The following is a 12,287-nucleotide window of genomic DNA, read 5'->3' on the forward strand; positions in this document are numbered from 1 at the left end:
CATGACATCACTCCCATAGTGCATTGCGGGACCCGGAAGCGGAGCTCACACTGAGCTCCGTTCCTCCGGCTACCGCAGGGGGGGAACGAAGGTGCCAGGCGCCCGCTGGTAATTCACTCAGCGGGCGCCTGGCAAATAGGGGGTGCGACTGCACCCCCCGTATTGACGCCGCTGGAGGTGGAGCGCCGATCAGCGGCGCTCCATCTCCATGGCAGTGACCGGAACGGCCCGGGGGACAATGGAGCCAGGTGCCCCCTTAAGGGCTGGAGCCCGGCGGCAAATGACTCCATTGCCTCCGGGAGTTCCGCCACTGGTATCAGGGCAAGTCTATATAATAAGTTTCTACGGTCTGTCCTGTCGTCAACATGCATGCCATCGATCCCACTGCAGTGAGCAACAGGAGAAATCATAGCCGGAGATCAGCTCTGCACCGGGAAGGGGTAAATATATACAACAGGCATAGGGCAGGACGGAGTGGGGGAATGGGGTGGGTAAGCAGACAGAGAGGGGCGGGATGGGTGGAGCTACAGGTGGACTGAGTTGGCCCAGCATATGCCTGGTCTCTCTACTAGCCATAACAATTTATGTGACTGCATTAGAGCACTGCCTCAAATGCTCTTAGAGAAAAATGAGTATGTACAATGATTAGCGAAACCATTCTGAAAAGACTTCTATATGAGCCTGAATTTACTCTGGACAGGGCCCTCGCTGTCCCTATTTATTTCCATGGAAAGCGGTGGCAAGTGATGCAACTGGATGGTGTCACACATAACATGATTTCTGAATGGAAACGCCCATGTATTCATTCTGGCAAATCCAACCATGACACTGTGACAAGATCTGTTTAAGATGCCAGAAGCGTGGTCATATAGAACGTGTGTGCCTTTCTAAACAGCTTCAAATTCACATCGGAAAAAACAGTCCGACGCAGGACAGAATTAAACAGCCTAGTAGTTGACGATGAAGAAATTGGCTTCCCTAGCACTACTGACCCTGAAAAGAATGGTTTTGCCAGCAACTGAATAGAATGAATGCAAAAGACTGCCAAAATATATCGGTTTCTCCTGTGGTGGTGGGAATACAAATAAAATTGGAGACAAGACACCGATTCTGCATGGTCAGTAATTAAAAATCTGATTAACTTTGTTCTCACATATCCCATTGAGGAAAACATCAGTTGAGCTCCACACATATACTGGTGAGGTATTTCTACCAGTGGAGAAGATAAAGGTAAACGTTAAATACAAAGACCAACTGCACAGACTTTATTTATATGTGCTGCATAACGGTGGCCCGGCCTTATTGGATCAGGAGTAGCTTAGGTAAATTAAATTTGTTATGAAAGCCACCCACAAGCTACAGTCTTCCCACCTCCACATGGGCACTCGTAAAAGGTGACAGCAATTGCTAGAACCTGTTTTTGATAAGAGTTTGGGTGCTCTAAAATACAACAAAGCCTGCATTAAATTGAAACCTAATACTGTTCTAAAATTCTGCAAGGCACGCTTGGTTCGGCATACCATCTGGCCAGTAGTGGAAGATAAATTTTGAAAGTGAGTAAACTCCAGGGTGATTTCTCCTGTATAATGGAGTGATTGGGCCACACCACTAGTACCAGTTTTTAAAAAAAGCGGTAAATCCGGTTTTGTATGCGTTGCAATATCCCCTGCCAAATCTGCCATATCTTCATATGGAGGTGGAGGAAGTTTAAAGGAAAAACCTCACCATAAATATGCACAAAGGGATGTTACAGTTCAACAGGCTTGTATTTGGTATAGCTTCAGCCCTCACCCTCGGGCAAATAACAGTAGGCCAGGTGCTGCAAGGAATACCATGTACAGAGATCTAGATGATATCACTGGTAGTAATGATACTGGCACCTAGACAATTTAACAAAGGTCTTTCAAAGACTACAAGAATATAGACAGGGCCTGATTCTTGCGTGCAATGCTGAATGCAGATTCCCCATTATTGGGAATCTACGCGTGCGCAGGATCCGTTCTGCGAATGTGTAGAACAATTCCTGCATGATCACACGCAGGCCCTACATATGCCTCTACCTGATTGAGGAAGAGGCATTTAAGGGGCAGGGATAGCCGGCGTTCCCGGAAACAGGGTCTTATCAGCCCCGTTTTCCGGGAGTGGCAAGGCCAGCGACTGCATCTACAGATGCAGTTTCCTTGCCTCGCAAACTGGCCAGCTGAGTAAGCCTCAGCTTGCTCAGCTGACCGGGAGCCCGATGCCGTCCGCCATCGTGACCGATAGTCACGATAGTGATCCCAGCCTGCGACCTCAGTCGCAGTGCTGGGATCACAAATGCAGCAGGGGAGTCATACGCCTCCTGCTGCATTTGCATATTAGCAAGGACGGAATTGCAAAGCTTCCTGCATGCAACTTTGCAATTCCATCCAAAGCTGAATCACCCCCTAGTCAAGGATAAATGTGAATTTTTCAAAAACCGATGAGAGGCTACACAAATCAGAGGCCAAAACAAAGGCTGTGATAAAAGAATATGTTCCACAGTCAATAATATAACTCATATCATTGTTTGGCTTAGTCAGTTACTATCAGAAATTCTTGCCAAACACCTCCAAAGTCTTCTACCCGCTGCACTTTAATGCGGGGTACACACTTGGCCGATGAACCAGCCTAACAAAAGACCAATTTTGGTAAGCATATTTACTTACCATACTTACCATTCAGCAACACAAGATGTTAGGCCACAAGAACGAACTGCAATGTCATTGTCGCAGATTCCTGTGGCCAGCATATGATGTCGGTCATGTGTCCACATAAGCAGATGTGAACGACATTTCTCCAAAATATTTTGCATCGGCCGTGTTGCATATAGCTGTTAAAGACGTCGTTCACAGACATATCTTGTGTACACACGGCCAGATGCACTGAACAAGATATCGTTCATTGGCTGTACAAATGATATATCGTGCAGTATGCACCCAGGAGGCAATGGAAAAAGTCAATGGATTGTGAACAAGAGTTCTTGGAAATCAAGAAATTGATACATCTGACAGAGTTAAGTCATTTTTACCTTTAATTGACCATAAGGTTAGGATAGAACTGCAAAAAGCCAAGCGCATATGCATTGAGGTCTTTGACGGTTGCAGAGAAAAATTATGCATACTGTAGATTGATCACGAGGCTCTAAGTTTGGTGTGGGGAGTTAAGAAATTCCATCAGTTCTTGTACGGATTTAAATTTACCCTGGCATTTGAACACCAACCTCTTGCCTCCATTTTCAATCCTAGAAAGGGAGTACCAAACGTGGCGGCCGCAAGATTGGTTCTTGTTCTTGGGTTTTTATCATAATGACATCGAATTCAGGGGAACCAAATTAAACACAAACAACACTAATGGTCTATCTTGTTCTGCCTTACCACAATCTAAGGAACACAATAATATTCCTTTGGAGATTTATCACAACTTGCTAGTTGATCAGCTGCCAGTGACCAATATGTTAATTTTCAGAAAAACAAGGAACTGACCCAAGTTTGGAAATCCTATTTATCATGGATATTATGGCAAGAGATATGGCAAGCATGTCGACATTATGACTGTTGACAAAATATACCACACTCCTATCAATGGATATCCCCACAATATTTTGTTGTTGAACAAGACATGCTTGTTTGTGATTTCAGAGACAAATGACCAGCAGTAAAGCTGATCTCCAAAACTGGACCCGAGATATAAAGTTCAGGTGGGAAGAGAATTGTAACGATCAGATCATTGAGTCCTTTGCTTTTGTTGAATCCAACATGATCCCTAACCTTACTAACATGAAGGACATTACCTTACTGGTTCCTTTGTTAATAAATTGAGTTAATAATCCCCCAGAATCCGTTTGAGGATTTAGCCAAACCAGTTCTGGACTCTGTGGAATGTCCTGCAGAAGTTGAAACATCAATAGAGGTTCAATGTTCTGGACCTAACATGGAACCCCCAGAAACTCTCCCAAATGTCAAAGGCTTTCTACAGTACAACCTTACCCAGATATAGTACAGTTAGGTTCCACAAAGGCTGAGCCATGATTCCCCGTTCTGCTGATGGATCCTGAGATTTTTAACATGTAGAATTTGCCCGATCTGCTGACGGATTGGCATTCATCGATGCCTGCAGATGGGTGGTTTTGGTCACCTATCAGTTGGCGAATTGGGGAAATTCTACATGTTAAAAATCCCCGACTTGCCAATTCTGGGGGCCATAACTGTCTCCAAATGTCACAGATAACGCCAAATCTGATTACTCTCATTCTTATATGCCACTAATGGGTGCAACCACTCACTCACTCTGGGGGTGTTATATAGCATTTTATTTGTACTTTAGTATCTCCTAACCACCATCTATAGCTAGCTGTATGATATTATTATGTACTGTATTTGTTTTACTAATTGTGAATGGTGATGTTAAGAAAAGCATGTCACATTATACATGCTTACAGTAAAAGTACAGAAATTACAGTTCTCTATAAACATCATCTGACCCCAAAAATAAAATGTATGCAAAAACTAATCCAGCACAATGAATCACAAAGCAAAATATGACATCAGTGTGTCATGCAGATGATTATTACCACACCCTGGAATGTGATCGATTCAAAAGATGCTTTTCCTGTTTAGTGAAGAGTGATATGCTGAGGTTTCTGCTGCAGGCAGCACTATAAGAGTGAGTTATACAGGGTTCTTACAGAAACACATCAATCTTGTTAATGTACGCGTATGAAAATGAAGAGATTAGTGCATTTTAATAATGAAGGTGTATACTGTACATGTATGACGGGGCTCTCCACAAAAAGTAATAGTTGACATTACCCTACAGCCACTGTTTATCCAGTTATGTTCAGAATTTTAATTGTTTGATCATATTTACGTTGTTGGCGATTCCAGTGCCATTCCCTGCAGGCCACTCAGCCGTCTGCTTTCATCTGCATGCAAAATATTTGACAATTTTGCACTTTGCAGACCCGCATTTACGAGAGCTTTCATGATCCTGCTGTAATGACTGTATTAAATAAAGCGCATTACAGTGGACCACAGAGGCCCATTGAGACTATGAGAATCTGTAGTTCCATCTGATTGTCTCCAAGCAGTTTAGTAGAAGGCACACAAAAATTGTAAAGTAAATTATATAAACATTATGGGGAATAGTTGGAGGTTTCACTGGTAAGAGAGAACTGGAGCAGAGGTCTCTAATAGGCCCAATTAACATGCTGGTTAGACTGTTAGGTATGTTAGCTAGGTCAATTAGCAATCTAAATAGGCGGGTGGGAGGAAACCAGAGTACGAAGAAAAAAAAACACAAGCATGAGAAGAACATACAAACTCCACACAGATAGGGTACTGGTCAGGAATGAATCTCATGACCCCAGTGCTGTAAGGCACCAATGATAAGCACTATGCCATCATAAATAATAAAATTGCATTAGGTACTGTATATCTGCAGAAATACCAGTGCGTAATATCAAATTGGCAAAGAATGTGGGAAGTTTCAATAATTGATAGTGTAAGCAACAGTATTTGTGCCAAAATACCTAATACAATTTTATTATATATGGGAATAATTTGAGATTTTAAACTACATGTTTCAAATGTATGTATTGTAACTTTTGATCAGTCTGCATTCGGTTTGATTTTTATAAAATACACAACACACCACTTGCTCCATGGTTTGCTATCTACTGTACATTTATTTGAATGAAGACTATACAAGTGGTTAGGGAACACCCACTAATTTGGAGCAGCAAACATTGAGGGCCACAGTACAGTACATCTATACACAACATACACAGGAAGCACAGGGTAAGCACAGTTCTCCATACTGTAGATATCAGTATATAATGAATTCACAAATCATTGAAAATCCTTTAAATAGATGATCTAATCTGTACATTCTAAAGATGCATATTAGCTAGTAATCATATTTCCTTATAGCCTATGAATAAAGATTATAAACATTACTAGTACTTTAAAGCTGGGTACACACTGACAGATATATTGGCCAATCAATTGATTGGCCTACATATCTGGTGCCCGTTGGCCAATGTGTACCAGCGATATGACGTCGTTCACAGACATATCACGTTGGCTGTGCTGCACAGCCGATGGCAGATATATCTGCAGTTATATCTGTCCATCGGCAAGTGTGTACTGGTGATCATCCGATCGCCCGTTCACATGCAGCGGCAGCGCGGGAGGGGGGCGTGCCGTGACCCGTGGCTGCCTGGAAGATGATGGCCGTTCACTGTTTTCACCATCTCAGAGCAGGTGAAAGGTTGTGCAAAATCCCTTGGACAAAAACCCCCTAATGGAAAATTATGCAAAAATAGTTATTTCTAAAAGATACACAATTTCCAGCGCTTGGAATTGTGTATCTTTTAGAAATTGTTTATTTTATTCCAGGGAAAGGAGTATCCCTGTTTACTTCCCAATTGCTGCTACTGTGGGATTACTTCATGTGATAAGCACAGTCTATACATTTTTCTCTTCAAAAATTATTTTTTAATTAGCTTACTTTGGTCAATAATAACGTCAATTTTAGGGTGTAAAAATGTTAAGTAGTGGAAAATGGGTTTAAAGTAGTGGGTCAGGTATTTTGGAGCGCTGTATGGATGGGACGTGTTTTAAACAGTGAAGGTGGCTGCATCTGGTGTTTATTTTTTTTTAAAAATTAAAAGTGGACTTTTTGGACTTTAATGTACCCCCAATTTAATTGCAGCAATTATTTTTACAAAAAAAATAGCTTTTTATCATATTTCCACACTTATACAAATATGCATATAACAGTCATTTGACACAATTTAAGAACCCCAAATACTTTTCTTAGGCCACTAATACACTTCTAAATTGATTAACTATGTCATTTACCTATCTTAAGGGGTACAGACAGATTTCCCCAAATTCACCTGTACTTTTCTCAAGTTACTCCACCAACAGTCTTCATGCAAATACGTTTTTGCATCTTTTGTAATTGGATAGTGCGAAAAACGGGAGCGCGAATAGACAAAAGACTCGAAAATATCGCACCAAAACATGCAGTTTGTGAAAACTTCTCCGATGTTACGTTTTCGCTTTATCACGTCTAATTGAATTCCCCCTTAAGTATCTTTAACCCCATAATCACCAAAGGCTTTTTGATGCATTTCCACAGACAGTATATGCACATTGCAATCAGTTTATTAAGTAGAGTTGGAGGGGGGGAGGGGGAGACAATCTTTTAAAGTTGTATCAATGGTTACTATCAAGCAAACCCACTTATCTACTCTGATTTAATTAGCTAGTCTTGTAAGGCATAGAGATACCATATATATTTACTTGTACGGAAGATCAGTAGTTTAGACCCATCACTCACCGGGTCACTAACTAGCATTGTAGGAGTCCGTACCCCCCTCCCCTTCTGTTCTCTCTGTCTTTGTTTTCAACCCCCTTGTTTTGTCTTTTCCTCCACCCCAACTGTCAATCTCTTATTTGTTCAAGTAAAAACATACTATTATGTCTATCATACTCGCACGCCATTCCCAAAACATTGTCATTGTTTTACAATAGCTTTGGGAATTTACGGTCTGTGAATTTTTACATTCATTATTCATTATTGTTATTCCTTATTTATAAGGCACAAGCATGTTACACATTATATTTATAGACAAAGCAAAAGCACGTCAATTCAGTGCATATAACAGACATTAGATGTTGAAATCTAAAGGCATAACATGTCTTTCTTCCAGCATGCCCAACAAGATAGAGGACTGACTCAAACAAAGAGGAAGATTGACACAGAGGTTGCAGGAATTAAAACCATGCTAGAATCGCATAAACTTGACACTATCAAATACCTTGCAGGTAAGTTACTTTTACCAGAGCCGCACAGACCAACCCCGATGCAAGAGTGGAGATGAGGCCACACCCAAACTGACCCAAACTGCATATTGTGCACTGCTACCAATGAGTGTGTGGTGGGGTTGGGGGTGTTCTTTCCCAACTGATCTAGGCCTCATGGGTCTCCCAGACATGCCCAGGTAAACTGTATCCACCCTCCTACACAAACAACCACTACCACCACCTGATTGGCATCCTTTACATTTCATTGCTGTATTGGTCATTGACCAGTCTCTTGGCGGATAGGTGGTGGACAGGCGTATGTGTATTGACAACCATTACACTAAACCAACTTATTCTATTATAAGGGTTTCATCCAGAATACATAATTTGCCATTACTGTGTGAGGGGTTTAAGCTATTAAAAAAAATGTATGGCTTTCCCTCCTACGAACACAACATTAATATAATTTTTTTTTTTAAATATTACCGGAGATATATCAGAATATCGATCATCGTGACTTTACATTCCTCCGATGGCTGCACCTATATACACTGGGAGGCTGGGGGCTGCATTTACACTTCTCTGGCTACTTCTCTGCTCTGCAGCCGCTGGATGGGGGTACTGTCAGGCTGCATGATCAGCAGTGATTGTCAGCACGGCAGACGCTGGGGGGGAGGGTGCAAGGATGCAGAGGGGCCAGGAGGTCCCTCTGCCATTGGCGGTTGCTGGAAAATTATCTTCCGGCAGCTGCCCAATGAGCGTTTCTGGCGTAGTCGAAAAAGTGTGAACACACCAGGTAAATGGTTAATGATCGAGAATGACATGTCCTGAGACTAATGTGCTCAGTAGATATCGGAACTCTCAGGTTACACTGGTGGGAGGGGCCAGAGGGCCTGATTCAGACCCGCTCGCGAGCGCATAGCGCTCGCAAGCGGGTCAATGTTCCCCCACTGTGCACGTGCCGCCTCCGGCGTGCGCATGCGCAAGCCCCAGCGAGCGACAGCAGCTCTGTCACTCTGAGGCTCACTACAAGCCAGGGCGGCTGTCGATGTTGATTGACAGCTCGCCCCATTTTGTAGGCAGGGAGGGGGGGTGGCTACACAAACGCAGGTGTTCCCTTAGGAACGCCTGCTGTTTGTGGGCGGCCCTACTGACATCACTCGTGATGTCAGTAGTGGACTTCCTGCTCTATTAGAGCAGGAAGTCCACTCGGGCTTGCGGGAGCCGAGACGATAATCGCGATGAAACCCAGCGTCTGGTGATGTCTATGTGTTCCAGACTGTAATTGCCTGCAAAGGATTTGCAACAAAGTATTAAAAAGTGAAAGTTAGATTTAGGATTGTTTAGTTTGTCCCATTACTTTTGGACCCTTAAAAAGTGGGAGGCACATATAGAAACCGTTGTAATTCCTACACCGTTCACCTGATTTGGATGTAATTATCCTCAAATGAAATCTGAAAGTCTGCAGTTAAAGCACATCTTGTTTGTTTCATTTCAAAGCCATTGTGGTGGTGAATAGAGGCCAAAATAGGAAAATTCTGTCAATGTCCCAATATTTATGCACCTGACTGTATACAGTGATAATACACAACCACTCTGGGCCAGCTTGGCCAGGCCACTCATCCACTTTCTCAACTAACTTAAGCAATTATTTGCCGCAAATCACTTTTTGGACAGTTTTTCCACAGCCAGTGAGGCAAATGCACGTGACCTCCATCTGTCAGGCACACATCAAGAGTCCAAAATACTATTTCTAAATAAGAGTTAATGGGGCTTATTTATCAATGAGTTTAATCATTCACGAATGATAAAATTCTGCGTATGATAATGGTGCTCCAGCCAATCAGCTCCCAACTATCATCTGTTTGAAAAATGACAGTCGGGAGCTGATTGGCTGGAGCCCAATGTATCAACATAATAAGTAAGGACTTGGGGCCTGATTCAGAGCCGCTCGTAAGCGGCCGCTCGTTCGTTCCGAGCGATGTTTGCCCAACTGCGCATGCGTACGGATCGTAATACGCATGCGCGAACCAGTCAGTGCGGCCGAAAATCGTTTGTTCGCTAAATAGCGAATGCCTGCTATTTTGAGTGACAGGAGGAGGCGTATGTGGGTTGTAACAGGGGAAGGTGCTTAAAAACGGGGAGTGGAGATCCGAACGCAGGCGTGCTTAAAGGTCAAAACGGGCGTTTTATGGGTGTGCATAATTAATACAGCAGCGTCATTGACCATGTCACTGGGTTATTTTATAGTCAGAACTGCTCGCAAATTTGTGGTAGGAAAAACCAACCACAAAAATAGCGAGCAGTTCATACGCTGGTCGATGTACTCGATTAATCTAATAAATAGCGGACATGACGTATGATGCGAGCGGCCAGGGGGCGTTTTTATAAAAAAAACGTCCGCATGTTTTGTTCGCTCGTTCAGACAAAGAGGCGGCAACAGACCGCAAAGAGCGAACGGTTCATTTGAATAGCCACCCCCTTTTTCTGAACGAGCGAGCGCTAATAGCGACCGGCTCTGAATCAGGCCCTTAATTGACTATAAGGTTTATGCAGTTTTGTAACTTTGATTTACTTTTCTAATTTTCTTTTCTTCCATATACAGGTTCTGTGTTTACCTGCCTAACAATAGTTTTGGGATTTTACCGTTTATGGATGTAACCTTTGTTGATCTACACAATTTCTCAAATTGTACAGCCATATCCTAGTTTATCATTTTAAACACACTTTAAATATGGATTACTTTGATAAGCAGCTGTATAACTAAAGAAAAGAAACGCATCACACGTAAAACACATTGTATTGAGCGAATGCTAATGTTTTTCCGTCCACTCAAGCAAAACAGTGTTCTTATTTGTAAGGCACAATAAATTTACTATTTATAATCAGAAATTTGTGTATTTTGTTTTCTTGTATGTACAAAATATTTTCACATATATATATACAGATTTTGTATGCTGTATATGTAAACATTATGTACAGGGGCAGTTCCTGGGGGGGCAAATAGTGGCAGTCATAGTGCTTCTGTACGTAGAGGTAGAGACGTTATCCATCTAGGGCCCTCCTCCCTGTTATGTCATTTGCAGCAGGTCCATTCAAGTTACTTATCAGAATCTGGGAAATCATGTATAACAAGCAGTATAGCATCAGCTACCAGCAGCATGTTCATGGTCAACCTCCTCATTAGCGATTGGTGGTAGTCGTGCATCCTATTTTCAATGGCAAACCAACTGCTGCCCTATCCTGGAATCCAAAGAAGATACCTTGTGTGCTAGGGCTGCTGTTGAGGAACAAAGTATAACAGCCATCATCCTGTTGCATAGCGAATCACTGAAGCTATGATGGCTGTTAGCATTAGATATACATTTAATATCCACCATCAATGCATCTGGTTTTAGCCGATTAGCTAAGGTCATGTGTCCACGCTGCAAATTCCATCTCAATTCTATTTTTATTAGAACAGCAATTCCTCACCTGTACCCGGATTTAAAAACAAACAAAACAAAACATTCTTTGCCTAGAAAATGCCATTCCACTGACTATCCTTTTTAACTACAGATATGTAGACAAGCATTACTGGTCAAACTAAATATTACATGACTGTGACCGGTCACTGGGTAGGTGTACCACTTTCAGCAGCAGCAGAATCTAACACACAATGCCATCTCATTCACAGACAGGCTACTTTCTGTATCACTGACTTCACTAAAAGACATATCTGTATCAGTCTGTTGTCATTGTTATTTCTGATAACGTGAGTAACATTGTACTAGCATTACAACTGGGTGACTTTGAACATATACCATGTTATGCACACTAAACTTAGTGGCTCAGGTTTTCTTAAAAAATTACTGGTCTGTGCAGGGTTTGCTGGCTGTCTGGGTATTTTTAGGCATTCAGCAACTGCATGTAGAAGATTGCAGCAGCTGCAAGAATAGTTAAATTTGCCATACGCTAACTGAAGCATGAGGTAGTAACCAGGTAGAATTCCACCCCTTATAAGCTGGATGAACAGCAACAAGATATCCAAATGTACATATCAAACCATGATATAGGGAGAGGGGGACATGTTATCTTACTGCAGCACACTGGAAAATACTCTCGGTTGTTTTGCAAGCTACAGAAACCATTTGAAATTGTAACCAATGAAGTGAATTCAAACACTGCCAGCCTGAATCAGGTCATACCCTAAATTAAACTACTGGAACTGATTCCGCTAAGTAAATTGGACTTGTAGATCAAGTTCTGTATTCACTTCCCCAGGATCAAAGGGTTTGCAACATCTTGAAATTGGATCACTACATTTTGGCAACCATGCTTGATCGTAGGTTTAAGTCATACATAATGCCAATTTCCAACTGACATAGATCTAAAGAGATGCAAAGAGCTACTTGCAAGCAAGTTGCCAGCTCAAGACGATGTCTCCTGCTTCAGTTTCTCCTGCAAATGCTGCTG

General features: G+C 42.2%; 1 protein-coding gene across 3 annotated transcripts in view; it reads left to right on the top strand.

Moving 5' to 3' along the window:
• Positions 1-10,716, top strand: part of MCUR1 (mitochondrial calcium uniporter regulator 1) — a 50,943-nt gene extending 40,227 nt beyond the window's left edge. For all 3 annotated transcript variants that reach the window (XM_088471755.1, XM_088471757.1, XM_088471756.1), the window contains 2 exons: positions 7,739-7,853; positions 10,438-10,716. In XM_088471755.1, the coding sequence (XP_088327881.1) occupies positions 7,739-7,853; positions 10,438-10,493 (171 nt within the window). In that variant the 3' untranslated portion in view covers positions 10,494-10,716. The remainder of the gene's footprint in view (positions 1-7,738; positions 7,854-10,437) is intronic.
• Positions 10,717-12,287: the final 1,571 nt, after the last annotated feature.

The sequence above is a fragment of the Taudactylus pleione genome, unplaced genomic scaffold, assembly GCF_031769625.1.
Source record: "Taudactylus pleione unplaced genomic scaffold, aTauple2 ptg000116l, whole genome shotgun sequence".
In the NCBI taxonomy this organism is placed as follows: domain Eukaryota; kingdom Metazoa; phylum Chordata; class Amphibia; order Anura; family Myobatrachidae; genus Taudactylus; species Taudactylus pleione.